General features: G+C 37.9%; 1 protein-coding gene across 1 annotated transcript; it reads left to right on the top strand.

The window, feature by feature from the left end:
- Window positions 1-17449: 17449 nt before the first annotated feature.
- On the top strand, window positions 17450-18394 carry Or51f4 (olfactory receptor family 51 subfamily F member 4). The gene is given in 1 exon segment (NM_001001008.1): window positions 17450-18394. A coding segment is annotated over 1 exon segment (945 nt).
- The last annotated feature ends 3435 nt before the right edge of the window (window positions 18395-21829 follow it).

The following is a 21829-nucleotide window of genomic DNA, read 5'->3' as shown; positions in this document are numbered from 1 at the left end:
AGAGACAAACACGGACCCTGTACTGGTCAGAGCTAGGTCCTCTGCATATACATCATAGTTATGTACTTTGATGCTCTTTTGAGACTCCTAACACCAGAAGTGGAGAGTGTCTCTCATGATTTTGCCTGCTCATGGGGTCTTTTACCTCCTACTAGGTTGCCAGTTGCCAGCTCCAGCCTCAATATGAGAGTTTGTGACTAGTCTTATGGCAATGTCGTCTTACCTATATTAACTGAAGACTCTTATTTAACATATTACAGACATATTTACAAGGTCATGCTTATTGCTGCACTATTCGTGATAGCTAAAAATTGGGACAAGCTTAGATATTCATTGATTAATTAATTGATAAAGAAAGCAATGTATATGTGCATAGTGGAATTTTATTCAGCTATAACGAAAAATGAGACTCTGACATTTGCAGAAAAATCAAGGGCCTGGAGATCATTGTTTTTAATAAGTCAGATTCAGAAATATAAATAATATGTTTTCTCTCATAGGCAGAACTTAGATTTAAATTGGTGTATGGGGTAAGATCATGAACGTAGAAAGATGACCATGAAAGGAGAGAACAAGAACTTCGTGGATTGAAGAAGCTAGAAGTATAAGGCAATTGCTACTCAAAGCTAAGAGTTCAAAAGCAACAGGATACTAATTCCAAGTAATTATGAGAGAATAGAGAAGAGTCCATAGGAACTTGAGCATCTTTTGTTATTGAAGCAGCTGGCTTGGATGCAAGGGTCCCAGTCAGACCTATAAGCCACAGCAATATTTATGCATATGCAAAACAAGTAGAAATAGATCCCAGTTCTCAAGGCTTTACTTAATTTTCAAAGCATATATTCTATGTGTCTATGAAGGCTTAACTTTTTTCTATAACAATAAGAGCCTCAGGTGACATGTATTCAAAATAATGATAAAGATGCTTCATACTCCTGTTTGTGTTCAACCTATTGCTTCTGAGTCAGTTCCAAAGAGTGACAATGACCTTTCAAACTGCAATAGATTTGCAAGCTTTTCCTACTGTTTAACCTTTATGCTATTTTCTATCACTTGAATATAAAGCTTAAGGAAAGTTGTCTACACAGCCTATATCTGACCCCACCCTTGCTCATCCTTGCTTTCTGGAAGCCAGTCATATGCACCATATTATAATTCTGCCTTACACACACACACACACATGCACACACACACACACACACACACACACACACATCTGCCTTTCTTCTATCCTATTTTTATATCCTATTTATGCCTCAGTGTGAATGTTTTCTTCACTACTGTGTCAAGTGCTACAAAATAGGAGTGCTTAAGAAACATTCGATATGTTTACTAAATTAAAATAAATGCTTTCATTAAAACAACAAAAAGTCGATTAAGACCAGAAATATAATAGATGCTCAGAAAGGCAATTATAATTATCTCAGAAATTACTGAGAAATTATTAAGGACTCAGGTTTTCTTGTTTTGGCTCTTCCCTGTTTCTTCCTGAGTTTGTAACTTAGAGGGAATGGAGAAATGATGTAATTAATTTCAATTTTTAAAAAATAGATAACATTCAAAATCTCATGCAAGATTTTATGAGCATTTGCTTCTTTCTGTTTGCTCTAACAAGTTTTCTAATGCACAGAAAGGAATGAGATCATAAGTGAAGAATATCTTATGTAAAGTGCACAAACATCCCATGTGTCAGGTGGAGCTGTCTTCACTGTACCAACGTTTCCTTCCCCTTTGGTGTAAAATATGTGCTGTGATATCCTTTTAATAAACATCACTCAACTCTATCAGGCTTAGGATGACTTACAGAGATGCCTGGGAGGGAGTTCATCTGGGGAATGCCATTTATATGGTACCTGGATCCTGCCCAGTGAACTGATACCTGACGTTTTCTCCCCATCAGATATCTCAGAAAGTAAATGCAGCTTTTTGGTTGTTTGTATAACATCTCTAAGCTTACATGTGTCCACATCTCTTATTGCTGATAGTTTATATGAAGACAAGTAACCTCTCTCAGTGACATCTGGTAAGAGAGAGTGCAGGCATAGGGAAAATGTAGGGAGAAGAAACAAGACTGTAGGAGACTGTAGGAAGTTGAGAAAAGTCCAATTCCATTTTTAATGAGCTTTTGGGAATAGAGAAAAGGGAGATGGGTTGAGTCTGTAAATATCAATCCACACAGCAACTTCCTAGAAATGTTAAACTAAAACTGAACATTAGATTATCCCCCCCCTAATCCAGCAAGGAAATTAATTTTGTTCTTGTTTATGTAGGCATGATGAAACCTGGTAAGGATAGTAACCAGAAAGAAAGAAAGAAAGAAAGAAAGAAAGAAAGAAAGAAAGGAAGGAAGGAAGGAAGGAAGGAAGGAAGAAAGAAAGAAAGAAAGAAAGAAAGAAAGAAAGAAAGAAAGAAAGAAAGAAGGAAAGAAGGAAAGAAAGGCAGGCAGGCAGGCAGGAAGGAAGGAAGGAAGGAAGGAAGGAAGGAAGGAAGGAAGGAAGGAAGGAAGGGAGGAAGGGTAGGCTAGAATGTGTGGGTGGGTGGAGGAGCACCTTCTCAGAAGCAGAGGAGGGGGGTGGGATGAAGAACTCAGGGAGGGGGAACTGGAAAAGGTGGCAACATTTGCAATTTAAATAAAATAATTGAATTTTTAAAAAGGTAAGTGTAGGTACTTACTAATAAGCAGGTATTAGCCCAGAAACGTGTAGTTCTTCATGGTAGCACAAAATGAATCAATAGTATAATATATAGACAGTTTGATAGAAATGGGGCCTTAACCATTCAAAGCCTCCCATGGGGACCCAGTTCTCAGTTCAATGGTTTGTTGCTAGCATTCGCCTTTGTATTTGTCATGCTCTGGCAGAGCCTCTCAGGAGACAGCGATATCAGGCTCCTGTCAGCATGTACTTCTTAGCTTCATCAATATTGTCTAGTTTTGGTGGCTGCATATATATGGGTTGGTTTCCCAGGTGGAGCAGGCTTTGAATGGGAAAGGGAATAATATTTGAAATGTACATTAAAAAATCCAAAAAAGTGAAAGAGTACAGCAAATGGTGTGGTTTTCAATGTAAGATCTTTGGAAATAAAATTGTTCAATTAAGATTTTCCCTGAAAAATTGATAAATGAAATTTGACTTTTAGTAAAATGTGAAATATATGTAACCTTTAAAAAAATAGGGTCTTAAACTGTTGTGTAGTTCTAAGCAATTACTCAAGGTCATTAGCTGTCTTCAAGTCAAACCACAGTGAGGGTGTCCTGTGCTGTCCAGGAATGCGCTTCACTTACTTTCTAAGTCATCACCATTTTCTAGAGGCAGTTCACAGGAAAGGGGCCACCTCGCCATATGATGATGATCTGGGACCTTTAGTATCCATAACCTGATGAGTGAGGGAAACATTTAAATGTCAAGACTATCAAATCAAGAGGAACATAAAACGAAGAAACAAAGAAGGTTCAAACGACCAAACCTTCAGACAAAGGAAACAGAATCTATGAGCTGATCCAGAGAAGTTCAGTGATGTGCCATGTTTCAATACTCATGTGCCTCCCTTAGTTTCCAGTGCTCAGGACATGGTGGCAGGTCTAGGACATCAGTAACCTTCTCACCGCCTATCTATTACTGTGAACGTTTTTGAAATGTGTTCAAAAGGAGGAAGTATTTTGCCAAGGCAATTCCCAATGCCACTTACAACAATTCACCATCCGTCAAAGCACTATTGAAGATATGTAATAAATGTCTTTGAGGCAATGATGAAAATTCTAGGAATTAAGTTGACTAGCTGAAGTTTACTAAAGGCCAAAACCACCAGGATTATAAAATCACTGATCACAGAAGTAACGAAACAATTTCACGAAAGTAGAGTGTGCGCCTTCGTCACGTCATTTGTCCTTGCCGATGGCCAGCAGGGGCAGAACCAGACACTGTAATGCAACAATTAAAAGGCAATCAAGATTAAAAATTCATGTCACTAGGCTAGAAACAACAAAATCCTTTATATATAATTCAGATTCTTCATAAAATTCTCATGCTTGTTATATGAAAGAATTGTTTATTCTGACAATTATTGTTTTAGGAATCTCATTTAATATTAAAACCTGGCTAATGACAGAAGATGATGTAAACACTTAGATTTTAAGAACATCATAATTCTTAATCTGTGACAATTTACAAGAATTATAGTATGCAGAATTAGTAACTTAAAACTGTTTTTGTAATCCTTGTCCTAGGATGTGGTAGAAATCCATTATTCAAAATTAATTCCTTGAAATTAAGTACTTAATGTTCATTATTCATTCACTGATTATTCCTCAGTACCTGCTCCATGTAAAAGTTAAAATGCAGTTATCTAAACATCCCTTTCTGCACCAACCACATACAAACCCCATCCGTTCTTTAAATTCAAAGAATGAAGCCAAGTCAGTATAACTTGCCTTCTGTGCTCCGTGTTGCCCATTGTCAGTAAGTCACTTTACTATCGGAAAAGAGACCAGACATTTCTCAGATTTTTCTCCTGTCTGTGTTTAAACTTCTTTTTTTTCTTTCTTTCTTTTTTAATTTATTTTTACACTCCATATTTTAATCCCCTCCTGGTCCACCCTCCAACTGTTCCACACCCCATACCTTCTCCCCGCTTCCAATCCCCCACCCTGTCTCCACGAGGATATCCCTACACCCTTCCCACCCCAACAGACCTCTAAACTTCCTGGGGCCTCCAGTCTCTTGAGGGTTAGGTGCATCTTCTCTGACAGAACCCAGACCCGGGAGTCCTCTGCTGTGTATGCGTTGGGGGCCTCATCTCAGCTGGTGTACTGCCTGGTTGGGGGTCTAGGGTCTGAGAGATCTTAGGGTGCAGGTTAATTGAGACTGCTGGTCCTCCTGTGGGGTTCCCTCCTCTTTACCTTCCTCCAGCTTTTCCCTATTTGATCAAATAACATGTCTTATTTCCCTTTGGGGCTGTCACCCTGTTTAGCCAGCTAAGCCAGATTTATTCGTGTCTCCTTTGACTTTTTCCTGCCACACCATTCAAACTGATTCCACCTTACAGGAAAAGAATGGGTTTGGTTTCACACTTCACCTATTTTACCATTTTGGCTTAATTTTTCCATCCCTGCAGACTCTTTTGTTATAAACCCACTCTATCAGGAGCCCCTAACTTCATCCACTTCTTATTCAATTTTCATCCATGCAAATATCGAGTTGATCTTAAACCGAAATCACATGTTACGAAAGAAAAGCCAACTTCCCGAGGTTTCTTTTGCTCTCTAAGTCACAAAGTCCACCCGCAGAGAAGATACTAAGTCACAAGACTCTGTATTGACATTAGAGTTTCCAGACATTGTCTGTGTCCTCATCCTACTCTTCTGATAAGAAAACAAATGCTATAGATGTGATGTCTGTTCTCTCAGCTTCAGACATCCACAAGGCAGAAGTTTCTGGCTTTCTGCTTGTGTAACACAGAGGTCTTGGGTGCTCTGAGATGCTTCTCTTAACAGCAGGACTACTTAAGCTAGCTGCCTACTCTCCCCCAACACATCACCCCAATACTAGCAGCCAGACCTTCAGGGATCGTTCTCTAACTAGCAGCACCTCACTACCCCAAGTAAGGAACTACCAGAATTTTTTTTTTATTTCTTATATCTCAACTAATGGGATTTCACGTGGTACATTGAATATTTTGCTAATTGAAAGGAAGCTGATATGGACTTCCAGTTTTCAGAGCTCTATTAAAAGGCTCAATCTGAGAACAAGAATAATTCTGTAAATTCTGGATTAAAATATCTTTTTTGTTATTTAGTTTCTTTGAGTCTGTGGATTGCAGCATGGTTATATCAATTAGTTATTTTATGGCTAATGTCCATTTCTAAGTGAGCACGTACCCTGTTTATCTTTCTAGATGTGGGTTACCTCATTCAAGATGATCATTTTTGTTCATCCATTTGCCTGAAAGTTTCATGATATCATTGTTTTTAACAGCTGAGTAATACTCCATTATGTAAGTGAACCACATTTTCTCTATCCATCCTTTGGTTGAGGGACATCTTGGTTGTTTCCGGTTTCTGACTATTGCAAATAAAGCTACTATGAACTTAGCTGCAAATGTCCTTGTGAACAGTGAAGCATGCTTGTTCTTAAAGAGAAAGAGAAAAAGGGATGAGGAATTGAGTGGGTGGAGAGGACCAGAGGAGGGGGGAAGGTAATCAAAGTATATTTTATTAAATTGTTTTCAATAAGAAAAGGACGTTTAAAAAGAGTGAGGATAAGTTAATTCAACGGACACTGTACATAATCTGTAAAACACCATGCTCGTTAGTACTGAAAGGTAAATTAAAAGGTATTCCTTGGCTTGGACTGAACAATCGGGATGGAATTGAATAACCTAAAACTACTTTGAAATTCTCAGCCGCCCACTGCACAAAACTTCATTAGTATAAAACCCTCGAATAAAAGTAATCTCTTCTGGAAGTCTCTTTCACTTACATTCCCAAGGCAACAAATCTTTCCTCTATCAAAAGAACAGCTCTCAGGGGAACCTTAATGTCTCTCTAATGTACTGCTCGCTTCTGAATCTTGGAAATTTATCTCTTCCGTTTTGTCTTGTTCTTTCCTGAATGCAATGAGAATATCATGTTTCTGTCCTTCAGTTTGTTGATATGATGGATTACATTTCTTGGTTTATGTGTTAAACCATCCCTGCGTCTCTGGAATAAACCATACTTAATCATGGTGAATGATCTTTTGGATGTGTTCTTAGATTTGGTTTGCAAGTATTACTTTTGTTTTTTGTTTGCTTGTTTGTTTGTTTTGTTTTACTTTTATTTTTTTACAGTCCAATCCTTATCCCCTTCATAGTCCACCCTCTGACCCCGTTCCTCATCCCATTCCTCTTTCTCCCTGTCTCCAAGAGGATGTTCTCACCATAACCTCACCAGGCCTCCAGACTCCCTGGGGTCTCAAGTCTCCCAAGAGTTAGGCGCCTCTTCTCCCACTGAGGCCAGACCAGGCAGTGCTCTGCTGTCTATGTGTCAGGGGCTTGAGACCTGCTAGTGTTTACTGTCTGGTTGGTGGCTCAGTGTCTGAAAGATCTCAGCAGTCCAGGTTAGATGAGACTGCTGGTCTTCCTATGGGGTTGTCCTTCTACTTAGCTTCTTCCAGCCTTTCCCTAATTCAACCACAGGGGTCCCTGACTTCAGTCCATTGGTTTGGTGTAAGTATCTGCATCTGTCTCAGTCAGCTACTTGTTTAGCTTCTCTGAGGACAGTGATGCTAGGCTCCTGTCTGTAAGCACATCATAGCATCAGTAATAGTATCAGGCCTTGGAGCCTACCCTTGAGATGGATGCCAAATTGGGTCCATTCCTCAGTCTCTTCTGCATTTTTGTTCCTGCAGTTCTTTTAGACAGGAACAATTCTGGATCTGTTATGTGTAATTTTAAAACATGCTACTGTCGAGGTTGGGGATTTAGCTCAGTGGTAGAGCTCTTGCCTAGCAAGCACAAGGCCCTGGGTTCGGTCCCCAGCTCCGAAAAAAAAAATGCTACTGTCTTAGCCCGGGAGCTGCGACCTTGCTACCAGACCCTCCTGGCTCCCTTTTGCTCCGTCCTGCTTAGCTGGATCAAAACCTAACAGGGCTTCTCTCTCTACCCACTTTTGCTCCACAGTGAGTGGTAGCATTACCAGCCCACTCTGGAAGCCATAGAATCCAAGGATAAAGGACACACAGACAGCTTCATTATTTTAGAACTTGCTGCAGGCTAGGCACAATTGTTGGGCACAGAATCTCCTGTCAGGAAAGGTATGCCTTCATCAGTTATTATCTCCATTTCTCCTCCTACCATAAACTTAGTGGTTTATATCAGTCAGCCCCCACCAACATCCTTGGCCACTGCCCTTAGTGGAGGCTGAAGACCCTAGCTGCCCCAAGACCTTACATGACTGCTGCTTTCTACTCTTTCCAAAGCACAGCATAAAAAGTCCCTCTCTCTTTCACTGCCTCATTTTCCTCTTGGGGAATAAGGGTCCCACATATACCTTCCACCCAGAAATTGACTCCTGGCCTTCTTTAGTAACAAATCAAGAACAAATTAGGGAACTAAACCTTAGTATCAGCATCTCCCCTTACATGGGTCAGAGTTGTTGACTGTGGGATGGCAACACCATGCCTCCACTTGATGCCTTGTCTTTCTACTGGAGGTAGATTCTACAAGTTCCCTCTCTCCACTGTTAGTCATTTCATCTAAGGTCCCTTTGAGTCCTGGGAGTCTCTCACCTCCTAGGTCTCTGGTACATTTAGAGGGTCCCCCCACCTCCCACCCCTTGGGGTTGCATATGTCCATTCATTCTGCTGGCCCATAGGGTTTTTCTCCTGACTCGACCCCCCAATACCTGATCATAGTATCCTTTTCTCCTCCCTGTACCCTCTCCCACCTAGGTCCCTCCCTCCCTCTGTCCCCATGGTGATTGCTTTTTTCTCCCTCCCAAGTGGGATTAATTCATCCTCATTTGGCCCTTTCAGCTTATTAACCCTCTTGAGTACTGTGGACTGTATCCTGGGTATTCTGTACTTTTGGCTAATATCCACTTATTAGTAAGTACATACCGTGTATGTCCTTTTGGGGTTTGAGTTACCTCACTCAGGATGATATTTTCTAGATTCATTCATTTGCCTGCAAAATTCATGCTGTCCTTGTTCTTAATAGCTGAGTAGTAAGTATTGCATTGTGTAAATGAACCACAGTTTCGGTATCCATTCTTCTACTGTGAGACATCTGGGTTGTTTGTGCTATGAATGTGCTCCTTTGGTATGGTGGAGCATTTTTTGGATATATTCCCAAGAGTAGTACTGCTGGGTCTTCAGGTAGATCCATCTCCAATTTTCTTCCAGACTGATTTCCAGAATAGTTGTACCAGTTTGCAATCCCACGAGGAATGGAGGAGTGTTCCTCCTTCTCCACATCCTTGAGAACATGTGCTATTACCTGAGTTTTGATCTTAGGTATTCGGATTGGTATAAGGTGGAATCTCAAAGTCATTTTGATTTGCATTTCTCTGATCACTGTGGACTTTGAACATTTATTTAATTGCTTCTCAGCCATTCAAGATTCCTCTGTTGTGAATTCTCTGTTTCACTCTGTATCCCATTTTTTGGTTAGGTTGTTTGGTTTTTTTTTTTTTGTTTGTTTTTTTTTTTTGAAGGTTAGTTTCTTGAGTTCTTTATATGTCTTGGATATTAGCTCTCTATTGGATGTGGGGTTAGTGAAGATTTTTTTTCCCAATCTATAGGTTGCCAATTTGGAATTCAAGATCCATACCTAGACATAATAAAAGCCATATACAACAAACCAACAGCCAATATCAAATTAAATAAAGAGATACTTGAAGAAATTCACTAAAACCAGGAACAAGACAAGAATGTCCATTCTCTCACTATCCATTCAATATAGTACTCAAAATTTAAACTTAGAGAAGTAAGACAACAAAAGGAGATGGGGGGGATACAAATTGGCAAAGAAGTGAAGCTATTAATATTTGTAGATGGTATATGTATGATATGTATGCACATAGGTAGCCCAAAAAATTCTAACAGAATTTTTACAACTAATAACTTCAGCAAAGTGGCTGGATATAACATTAACACAAACAAATCAGTAGCCTTCCTTTATACAATTGATAAATGGTCTGAGAAAGAAAATAGGGAAGCAACACTCTTCACAATAGTCACAAATAATATAAAATATCTTGTGGTAACTCTAACCAAACAAGTGAAAGATCTGTATGACAAGAACTTCAAGTTTCTCAAGAAAGAAATTGAAGAAGACCTCAGAAAATAGAGAGATCTCTATGCTCACAAATTGGTAGGATTAACATAGTAAATATGGTCTTCCTGCCAAAAGTAACCTACAGATTCAATGCAATCCCCATCAAAATTCCAACTCAATTCTTCAAAGACATGGAAAGAGCAATTCTAAATTTCATATGGAAAAACAAAAACCAAGGTTAGCTAAAACTCTTAACAATAAAAGAACTTCTGGGGGAAATCACCATCTCTGACCTCAAGCTCTACTACAGAGCAATAGTGACAAAAACTGCATGGTATTGGTACAGAGACAGACAGGTTGATCAATGGAATAGAATTGAAGACCCAGAAATAAAACCATACACTTATGGATGGATACTTGATCTTTGACAAAAAAGCCAAAAATATATAATGGAAAAAAGAAAGCATCTTCAATAAATTGTGCTGGTCTAACTGGCTCTCTGTATGTAGAAAAATGAAAATAGACCCATATTTGTCACCTTGCACAAAGCTTAAGTTCAAGTGGATCAAGGACCTCAATATAAAACCAGATACATCGAATCTAGTAGAAGAGAAAGTGGGAAAGAGCTTGGGTACAGGGGGAAATTTTTCTAAACAGAATTTCAATGGCTCAGGCTCTAAGATCAATAATTGATATAAATGGGACCTTATGAAACTTATCTCTTCATTTTAAGAGATATTTAATGAATACATACTATGTAGCTGCTGTTAATTATAACTATAACTGTTCCCGTTTTAATTCTGTTACTCCGGTTATTCACATAACAGGACCATAGATAAGAAACACATAGAATATTTAAGGAGAAAAGTTCAACCCTGTATCCATCACCAGAGTAATAATTCATTTTGTAAACTTAGGTATATATACATAGGATTTCTGTGTCTATATTCGTTTTCTTCGTGTGTATCTTTCCCATCTATCTAAGTCTCCATTAAATTAGATGTCACTTGAAGCATCCCAGTGGTCAGAGCTCTGAGACATCCGGCATGGCACAGAAATCCCATGTGCTGGTGTTTACTCCAGCTGAAGCAGTGAGTCCATCACCAAGATTCCTTATAAAGATTCTCTACTCATAGGGACAAGTGGGTGACCTTCACATGTCCCACTGTAGAAGAATAAGAGAAACCTCCACTCTCTACCTGAAGGTCCAGACAACCTGGTAGGAAACCATACTCTTTCTGTCTGTAGTATGTTTGTCTGTTCATTTTAAGCTGAACTGTAACTCATCTCAAAAGACCCAAGGAAATTTCAGTCGAAGTGAGTGTAAAGACCCATCCAAAGTTCCTGATGTTTGTCCTTCAACATCTGGAAGGCCTCTGCTTCTCCACATCGGCAAAGGCAAGGCCCTTCTTTACTTGGCCCATGACTTTCAATTGCTCTCAACTCCTTGCTCTGCTTTCTCCTCTCTGGTCTGTTCACATCCATGGTGCTGCCTATTCAGAAACTCCAAATTCCACACAGATGTTACACTTGTACATGTTTAAGTAGTCATAGTAAATGTATGTCCAAGTGTGAAAATGTCTAATGAAACCTGACATTTTGTAAGATAAATATTCTCTATTTCACTTAGAGTTTATTTCTGATACATATAATAATGAAACTCCCAAGTACAGACATGGGCACATCCTCATAGATTAACATTTCTCATAGTTTTGCATTTTTACAGCATATTTATTCTAATCATGGTCCTGAAAAACATCAGCTAAGTTCACACTTCTAGTTTAATTCTCAACAACAGAGAACCCAAGGACTAGCCTCAACTTAGAGAAGTGTTCTCGAGAGAAGGGGTGTTCGGGAGCAGCAAAAAGAAGTGACTTGAGGTCGAAAGGGTGTTCTGCTGAGATGGCTTTCTTGATCTCTCTCTCTCTCTCTCTCTCTCTCTCTCTCTCTCTCTCTCTGTGTGTGTGTGTGTGTGTGTGTGTGTGTGTGTGTGTGTGTGTGTGTGTGTGTGTGTGCATGTTCTGCTCTGCTCTAGACAGCTTTGTCTTGCTATTCTAAAAACTCTCTAGTTGAGACAGCTCTCTCTGCTAGTAAAGACTGTAAAAACTATTTGGATTGTTCATGGATTTTCTGACCAAAGTCAGAAAAGGTGAATTAAAATGAACAACTATTGGATATTCTAACCAATTTAGAAATCCAGTTAGAAAAAAAAATTATCAAAGAGCTGTTTTCACTCTCCAGACTTCACCAGACAGCTCAGCTCTCTTTAGAGAAAATTCTAAATAACTGTTATCTAGTTCTGTTAGCTCATCTATTGCAGACCAAAATCCCAGTTTTTATTTACATATCAATTCAAAATTTCAGGTTTCCTCTTGATTATCTTATGAATCAGCATCCAGTGACCCCAGCCCTTTGACAGCGGCATACATTTTTTCTGAACATTGCAAAGAGAATTCAGAGATCTTTCTGCCTTTAATAAACATAGAGGACAAGTTAGTTGGGTGGGACCCAGCCCTGGCCGTTTCCATTATGCCTGGGCCTAACCTTGTTCTGTCCTATGCTGATCCTGAACTCCTCTATCTGCCTTTTTAAGTGTAAGCAAAAAACTTACATTAACATGGAGGGCATTCCTTGGAAGAAAAGAATCCTCTGCTGCTAGTACTGGTTCCAGAAAATATATACATGATTATACAAATAAGCCTTACACCCACAGCAGCCATCAACACACACCCACAGCAGTCTTGTAGAGGTGCACACCAGGGCCTTGTCCCAGGAGCAGGAACCATAGTGCTCTGTCCCCACCAAGACCAAGCTGGGCTTGGCACAGAGAGACAATGCAGCACAGTAATGACCACACTGAACAGACCTGGAGTCACACACTGGGTCCATTACATCCATCAGAGAGAGGAAGCCTCAATAAATTCTTCACTCTTGAGCAGCACTGTTGTTCTTTTGACTATCAGTGATGTCGTATGATCCTGTATTAACTAGTAGTTATTTGATGGATTTCACTTTTTTTTCCTCAATGAATGAGTTTCATTGGGGTTACCTGCAGGAGTATGGTGAGAGGTTACTTACAGGAACAGATACGACTCCTCATGTTTCATTGTTTCTGCAGTGAGCACATTATCTCACTGAATATTTTATATGTTTCAAGTGGGAGATGTTTTGCTGTAAAAAGAATTCATCATATTTTACCAAAATAAAAACTCCAAGCTTTACTCCTTAGTGCTTAGCTTTACTTTTGTTATTATTCTGTTTCTGCTCTAAAATTATATTAATATTTCCCTGGATTTTGTTCTAAAACATCTATGGTTTATTGAAATTTAATTATTTCACTATCAGGAAATAATTTCAATTTAGACTTTGGTAATATGCCTTATGTGTTTTATTCAAGTCAGTTTATCAAACTCCTGTTATTCACTACCCAAGTCTGTAACTACTGGATTTAAAGTCTAGCTTACCTGGACTTCTTCTTGTACTTTGATTCTATCCCAAGATTCTATTTGTTTCCAAATGGGAACTAAATCTTCCTATTTATGTCAGTATCTGCTACAATAGTGCAGAAACCACAACAGATCTTTCTATGTTGTTAAATAGCTGTCAATCATTTTAGATAAAAATATTCCTTGTCTATTTTCTTTCCATTCTCCAAAAAAAAAATCACAGCATTTCACATTTTTAAAGCTTGTATGAATCTGTATTTCTGAACTTTTTTTATTGCTTACCTTTCATAGAGAAACCAATAAGACTAGACACAAGATTTTAACCAAAGACTATCTTGATGTTGTCCACCAATTACTTTCTATGCTCAGCATTTCCTGGAAGAGTTTCAAATCCAGATTTATATTTAAAAGTCTTCAGTATAACATATGTGTTAGAAAAAGTATGCACTCCAAAGATTAGTGCATTTGTAATGGAAATCATCACCACTACCCAATTTTAGAACATTTTCCATCACCCAAAATAGTTTCCTGGTTGCTGTCCAACTCCCACTCCTAGAGAGACAGACCTGTTTTCTGTCTTCAAAACAAATTTCCTTTCAAGACTATGGTCATAGCTCAGTAGGTAAGAGGGTTTGCTACTCAAGCATAAGGACCCAAGTTTGAATCCCAAATACCTGTGTAAAAGGTCAGGCCTGGCCATTCACACTGTAACCCTAGCCCTAGAGAGGTGAGTCGGAAACAGGTGGATCACTGAGGCTCGCTGACCACCAGACTAGCTGCAGTTTCAGTGACAGACCCTATCTCATAGGAATAAAGTGCGAAATGACAGAGCAGGACACATGATGAGCTCCTCTGGCCTCTGACCATGCACAAGCATATAAACCTGCACACACAAGTACACACCCAGCTAGACACCATTTTTTTTTCTCTTTTCTACTTATTTGATTAAGATTGGTCACACTGTGTGTAATCTTCTAACTACAGATTTTTCATACTGCATAACTGGTCTGAGTACGTTCGTGTTTCAGTAACACCAGTTTTACTTTCCTTTGTTGTGTGAACACTATTCCATCACAGAGGTGATTCACAGTTTGCTCACCCCACAATCAGCAGAAATAATTTGGACCGTTCCCATTCCGGGGCTATTGTAACTAATGCTCTTATGAACATTAATGCATACGTGTGCCTGCATATTCTTCCACTTGTCCTTGGGAAGTTTCTACAAGTAGACTTTCTGAGTCTGATGGATGAGTTTATGGTTGAATGTTTAGGAAACCGCAAACTCACTTTTTAAAAGAGAATGTACTACCATGTAAATGCTACCAATCCTGCAAGGTGTTTCCAGTATCTCCATATATCCTTAGCGCTTAGCATTTTCTTTTTGGCCTTCTCCTCAGCTCTAGTCATTCAATTATATAGTCTTAGCTCATTGCATTTAGATAACAGCCATCTTACTACTTCTGACTTTTCACCCTACGATGACCTTCTACATATTCATGTCTTATAGTTCAGTGTCCAAGTCTTAGTAATTGAGGAGTGTGGATAGATTTAGAATCAAGTTGATATTTTTTCTGCAACTTAATTTAGATATTTCTTTTCTTAGTTGACCTTTGTAAAACCGGCTTGATCTAAATTTCTTTATAGAAATTCATATTTTACTCTGGAAAATTTAAAACTTTTAGAAAACTTTTAAAAATGTTCAACACATCTTTTTTAAGTCATTTCTGACATTTCTAAAAGGCAGTCTTACAGCAAGTTCCCTGATTCTCTGACTCTTAGAATCTATCCTCTCCTTCTCCTACAGTGTTCCCTGAGCCTTAGGTATAGGATATATTTCTTGAGACTGGGCTCCACAACTCTGCATTTTGATTGGTTGTGGGGGGTTTTTTGTTTGTTTTGTTTGTTTGTTTTGTTTTTGTGTTTTGTTTTTGGTTGTTGTTGTTGGGTTTTTTCTTTGTTTTTGTCTTTTTGTTTTTTGTTTTTGTTTTGTTTTTGTTTTTTGTTTTTTGGGGTTTTTTTTTGGTTTTTTGTTTTTTTGTTTTTTTTGGGTTTTTTTTGCCATGGTCTCTAGTGCAAGGGGAAATGTCCTTGATGAGGGCTATATTTATCTGTGGATATAAGGAAGAATTGGCCTACTTTTTAATCATCTTCATATGCTTTAGTTTAAAGGAATTACTCTCAATGATATTTGATTTAGGATGGTTTTCAACTTTAGCAGTAGATCTTGTCTTCGCTCATCTCTATCAGGATTGAAAGTTTAATAGAAGAAGAGGAGCTGAGAAAGGCTTTCTTTTGCACTGTGCTAGTGATAAAGTTACTCTGAAATGGAATTTTTGTAAAACAGTCAGTGATGTGAAGTAAACAACTGCAGCACAACAGGAAGTGGTGATTAACACTGAAAGACAAAGAGGTTGTAAATTTCAGAGAGTACAGCGAGAGGTTACATGGGAGGAGTTAAAGGGAGAGATGATGTAATTTTATTTTAACTTCAGAGATTTATGCAAAAATAACCAGACAAGGTGAGAATGTGCAGATTTATGAGTTTGGGAGCATACTTTATGGAAATTGCATATCTTCAGATATGTGTGCACAACTATAATATGACTAATGGAGAACTAATAACTAAACTGAGAAAGAAAATACAAAGGCCATGCAAAGTAGAGTCTTTTCCATGGAGAAGAATGAATTCTGATGCAGTAATATTGCGTTTGAGCTTACCTTGAAAGTGTAAAATGAAAATATAAAAACAATCTAGTTGTATCTACTATTCATAATATCAGTCTTAGAACAGTAATGCTTATTTTTTAAAAAGCATGAAAAAAGTAAGAAGTATTGTCCTTGTAATGCCTGAGGATTTTAAATTTGTAGCAAACAATACTTTGTACAAATAGGCAAACTCATCATCATTTATATCCATAAGTGGGGAATTAGGTACTAGAAATGTTTAAAAATAGGCATAACTCATTGAATTGACCATGGAAGTCTTCTATTACACGAGCAATAGGAATCTGAAAGAAGTTTACAATACAATTTGAAGACTATTTTGGCTTTTTTAGTAAATATGTAATTTTCAAAATGCACTACTTTGTGTATTCACATTTTGTCAAATAATCTATTAGTTGTTAAGTTACTCCCAGCAATTTAAATACAGAACATAAAATAAGTACACTCTCTTAAAATATGTGTTTTAAGTCTGGACAACAGACATTTTAAGTAATTTTATGTTTAATAACAAAGATATGTATCTCACATTTGCTCCATATATTAGTAGAAAATAATATTATTATTTGAACTAAGATGATGTCATAATTACCACCATAATTATCACTATTATCAGACAGTATGGTCTAGTTTGTAATAACACAGACTCTAAAGTCTTTTATTCTCTGATTCCCAATGTCACCTCTGTTTTTATAAACTTGAAGAGTTTGTCCAAACTTCTAAGACTTCTGTATCTAGAAGACAAACACATCTCTCACATTATCAGAAGGCTCAAAAAAATTTATACACACATTTACAGGAATGTGTGAGACAGCCTTTGAATTAATATGTTGATGTATATTGCTGGAATCCTGTAGCAGATCAAATTCACACTAAGAGCCAGGCCATATGAGCTTATAAGAAGCTTATAATTTGACTCAATGACCACCACTTCAAAAGAAGGTTCTATAATCATGAACAGAGCAGGGGGTTAGTACTATAAATCAAGAATTCCAAATTCCAAATTCATATGAACTGAAACATCTCCTAAAGAATCAAAAGTTTTAATTAAAAGAAAGCGATTGGTAACTATATAAAATAAAAAGGTGAAATAAAGTTAAATAAAGGTGAATAAATTTAAATTAGTTCAAACCTAATTAAATAGCTGAGCTTTCTGATCTACATATAATTTTGAATGAAAATCTCCCAACGAAATAGCATCATTTGCATGGTTCTATTTAAAGTTCAAAAATCAAAGTTCTATTCAAGTTCAAAAATAAGAGCTAGTAATTATGTCAACAGACATTAAGAGAAAGATGACCGCTGAATAGATAAAAAGATGACAATGGATAGTGTGGGTCATTAGAAAACCTTCTGGTAATGCCCTCCTAACTGGTATTAAAAGTATTTAGTGGGTAGCTGTAGATGTCAAGCTTAATTGAGGCATACCCTAAGATTCATCCACTTTATTGAATATCTATCAGACTTCAACTAAAATAATTTCGAAATTCTAGATTTGAGACGTCAAGATTCTGATTGGACAGGCCATAATGTCAATCTTCTATAACTCCACCTCTCCTACTTTTCTCTTGACTGGTGTCCCTGGTTTGGAATGGGCTCATCCCTGGATCTCCATCCCCTTCTGCTGCCTCTATTTAACTGCACTATCTGGGAATTCTTTGATCCTGTTCGTAGTCCTTACTGAACCAACTCTCCAAGAGCCCATGTACTATTTCCTCTCTATGTTGTCCACCACTGACATTGGTCTCTGCATTTCTACAATCGTGACAGTGCTGGGAATATTCTGGCTCAATGCCCAGGAGATCAGCTTTAGCGCCTGCTTGTCACAGCTGTTCTTCATTCACCTCTTCACATTCATGGAATCGTCAGTACTCCTGGCTATGGCCTTTGATCGTTTTATAGCCATCTCAAACCCCTTGAGATATGCTGCCATTCTAACTCACGCAAGGATTGCACAAATTGGTCTGGCAGTCATTACTAGAGCGACTGTCACTTTGACCCCACTAGTCCTGCTCCTTAAGCGCCTATCATTCTGCCGTAGCCATGTGCTCCATCACTCCTATTGCTTCCATCCTGATGTGATGAAGCTCTCATGCTCAGACACAAAGATCAACAGTGCTTTTGGACTAACTGCAATTATCTCTACTGCTGGAGTGGACTCTATCTTTATCCTGCTCTCCTATGTCCTGATCATCCGCTCTGTTCTCAGCATCGCGTCCCCTGGGGAGAGAAAGAAGGCTTTCGGCACCTGCATTTCTCATATCACTGCTGTGGCCATCTTCTACATCCCCTTGATCAGTCTGTCCTTTGTCCACAGGTTTGGAAAACACGCCCCACCCTATGTGCCCACTCTCATGGCAAATGTGTACCTGCTCATCCCCCCTGTGATGAACCCCATCATCTACAGTGTGAAAACCAAGCAGATCCAGAGAGCTATTCTGAGACTTGTGTATTGTAAAGGACCTCATGTTTGACAACCAGTAATGACATAAAGACTTATTTCAAGATGAGAAACAATTGTCACACATTAAAGGTTAAAGTTATATAGATCTAGGTATAATCCAATCAAACACGTTCACAATAATATTTCCTAATGCATTTTTCTTTACCACTAAAACACTTATGCAGATTCCCCTTATCTCTCCTTATTTTAACTTTTATTTTACTCATAATTTGAATTTCTCATGTAATATATTTTGATCATTTCCCCTCCCCCAACACCTCTCAGATCCCCCACCTCCCTTTCTACCCAACTTCATGTTATTTCTATTGCTCTTTCCAAAAAACAGCAAAAATAAAATACTAAAATCAAAATGAATAATGAGTAAGACAAAAAAATATCAAAACAAAAGAAATTAACATACTCCCCTTCCCCCAAATGAGTCTGTTTTGTGCTGGCCAAGTGCTCCTAGGCACGGGGTCCTACCCTAGAGTGAGGTTAATAAACCCAAGGCACTCCATTGGCAAAATCTGACTTTGCCTTCCCAGAAAGTATCAGTTGCAGAGGTTTTAAATTGGTCTTCCAAGAACTCAGTTGAAAAGAAATTTTAAAAGAGAAATAAACATCTCTTGGATTTGTTTCTCATATATAAATTGAATGAACTAATAACTTTTATAATCTACCTTCAACTTTCTCTTAGATTTAGCATGCACCTCAAGTCTCAAGACTTGAAAATTAGCCTAACTATTCCTTTAGATATCTGAACCATTTCTGGTGGTAAACTTTCCTGCCCACTCTACTTCAACCTTTCACCTACTTTCTATGTTGAAAGTCTACAGTTTTAGGACTCATCTTTAGATAACCTCATTAAGTTTTTCAGAATGTCTCCAGTGACATTCAAGTAGTCTTACCATCATCTGCCTTTCCTAATATTTTGCCTTTTTTTCTATATGATCATGAGCATTGGTGTGTCTGTATACTAGCCATGCAAGTTCTCATGAGGAGATTAATAAATTGCATAGATAAAAATCGTCTTGATTTGTAAATCTTCTACAATATCTAGCCAAATATAATCCATATAATAGAACCTTATTGCTAGTTATTGAGTTATACTATTCCTAATAGTCGTTCATATATATCATTAGAACAATTCCAATGTAACCAATTTCATTCCATGTGTGATATGTATAACCTAAGAAATTGCTATTATAATTGGTAGCAAACTTTCTGTCTATATCATCTAGTAATTTACCTTAGTTCTGACATAGCTAAAGAAAAAAAAACTACTTGAGAAACTGAGGCTTCCATAACTTATTCCAGATTGATTACTATGAATTCTATGAATGACTTAAATTATGTTTTCTAGTGAATAAGTTTATCCACTGGGTTTTTATTTCTGATATTCTGTACCTCCCTGCATGCTAGACAGCTAACAAACTGCCCTCACCACTCGTTCCCACATACACTGGCTTCCGATCTGTTCTAACATTAAATTTCCTCTTCACCTTCATATTTAGTCCAAAGTCCCTCATCCAAACAATGGCTTTCTCTATAGGTCTCCAACTTTGTCACTTTTCTTCTGTTTATTATAAAATTATCAGAAAATTTCTTTTAAGGGTCTTTTGGATAAACTTTACAGAAAAATGATAAATGTGCTGTCATTAATAAAATATGATACAAAAAAGCCTAAGATCCTGTTACAACAGAATATTGTTGATTCTTTTCCTTCCTTCCACACTGAATTTATACACATGGATATGCAAAATATACTTGGAAGAATAACCTTTAAAGCAAAATTTTGTGCTTTATTTTATAATTTTCCATTTATAAATTGGAAAATTAATAATACTCCTAGAAAAATCTTATCTACATTTGCAATGGCTATCTTTGTAGATTTGGGCTAAGGATGATGTTCCTCGTTGAACTAGAAATGTATGAATATCTACCAATAAGAATTTCTTCCCAGATTCCATTGAGATACTACAATTATTCCAAAACACTGACAGATTAACACCTTAGGATTTAACAGCAGAATCTAGGTCAGATCCTTTGGACTCTCATGGAGGAACTAACTCTAGCAAAAACACACATGCACAAGCATCCGCACACATGCACAAGCATCCGCACACATGCAAAAGCATCTGCACACATGCACAAGCATCCACACACATGCACAAGCATCCACACACATGCACAAGCATCCGCACACATGCACAAGAGTACACACGCACGCACACCTAAATAAAAATTAGTTCTATATTCCTCCTCCCCCCAAAAAATGGGTATGCCAGTCTAATTTACACTAATCTACTTTTCACACTCATATTTCTATGATAATAGGAAAATAGCACACTTTACCATAGAACTATCCATCTCTTGTGGCCTTAGGGATAGAATAACTAAGACCCCACTGCTCTTCAAACAGTATAATATATTTCATATCTATATAAACTATATTGTGAAGATAATGAGAACATTAACACAAATCTGATATTCATAGTAAACGATATAGCTGGTAAAGATAGTATTTCATTAAAGTGTTCCTTACAAATGCGTCTACTTTCACAACAATATAATAATGAGAACAAATACTGTATAAATCAAGCTAGGAAGAAAACAGTAAATAGTAACTCTTCACAGTACTGCAATCATAATAATCTACTTGACATTTAGGTAAACATAAAGAACTCAAACAAAAATAATGGAAACCACATAAGATGAAATTTAATAATGCTCATGCAGGCCGACAGGAGATGGATGTAGATCGCTCCTGAGAGACATAGCCAGAATACAGCAAATACAGAGGCTAATGCCAGCAGCAAACCACTGAACTGAGAACGGGACCCCCATTGAAGGAATCAGAGAAAGAACTGGAAGAGCTTGAAGGAGCTCGAGACCCCTTATGAACAACAATGCCAAGCAACCAGAGCTTCCAGGGACTAAGCCACTACCTAAAGACTATACATGGACTGAGCCTGGACTCTGGACTCTGACCTCATAGGTAGCAATGAATATTCTAGTAAGATCACCAGTGGAAGGGGAAGCCCTTGGTCCTGCTAAGACCCAGTAAACGTGATTGTTGGGGGGAGGGCAGCAATGGGGGGAGGATGGGAAGGGGAACACCCATAAAGAAGGGGAAAGGGAGGGATTAGGGGGATGTTTGCCTGGAAACCAGGAAAGGGAATAACACTCGAAATGTAAATAAATACTCAAGTTAATAAAAAAAATAATAATGATGCTCATGCACCTATTATTACAAACACTAATGGTATTCAAAGGGAACACACAGTCACAAAATGAAAATTGAACTGGCATTTAACATTGATGATGGCATCTTTTCTTTGTGAAATGTTAGGAGGAAAGTAGAATAATCATGGTACAAGGCTGAACACAGTGATTGATGCAGGCTCTTATTACAAAACAAACCACCAATTCTAAAATCAACTATTAAACTATGAAAAGACATTAA

The sequence above is a fragment of the Rattus norvegicus genome, chromosome 1 (assembly GCF_021556685.1).
Source record: "Rattus norvegicus strain SHRSP/BbbUtx chromosome 1, alternate assembly SHRSP_T2T, whole genome shotgun sequence".
NCBI lineage: Eukaryota > Metazoa > Chordata > Mammalia > Rodentia > Muridae > Rattus > Rattus norvegicus.
This window is presented reverse-complemented; position numbering and strand designations above follow the sequence as displayed.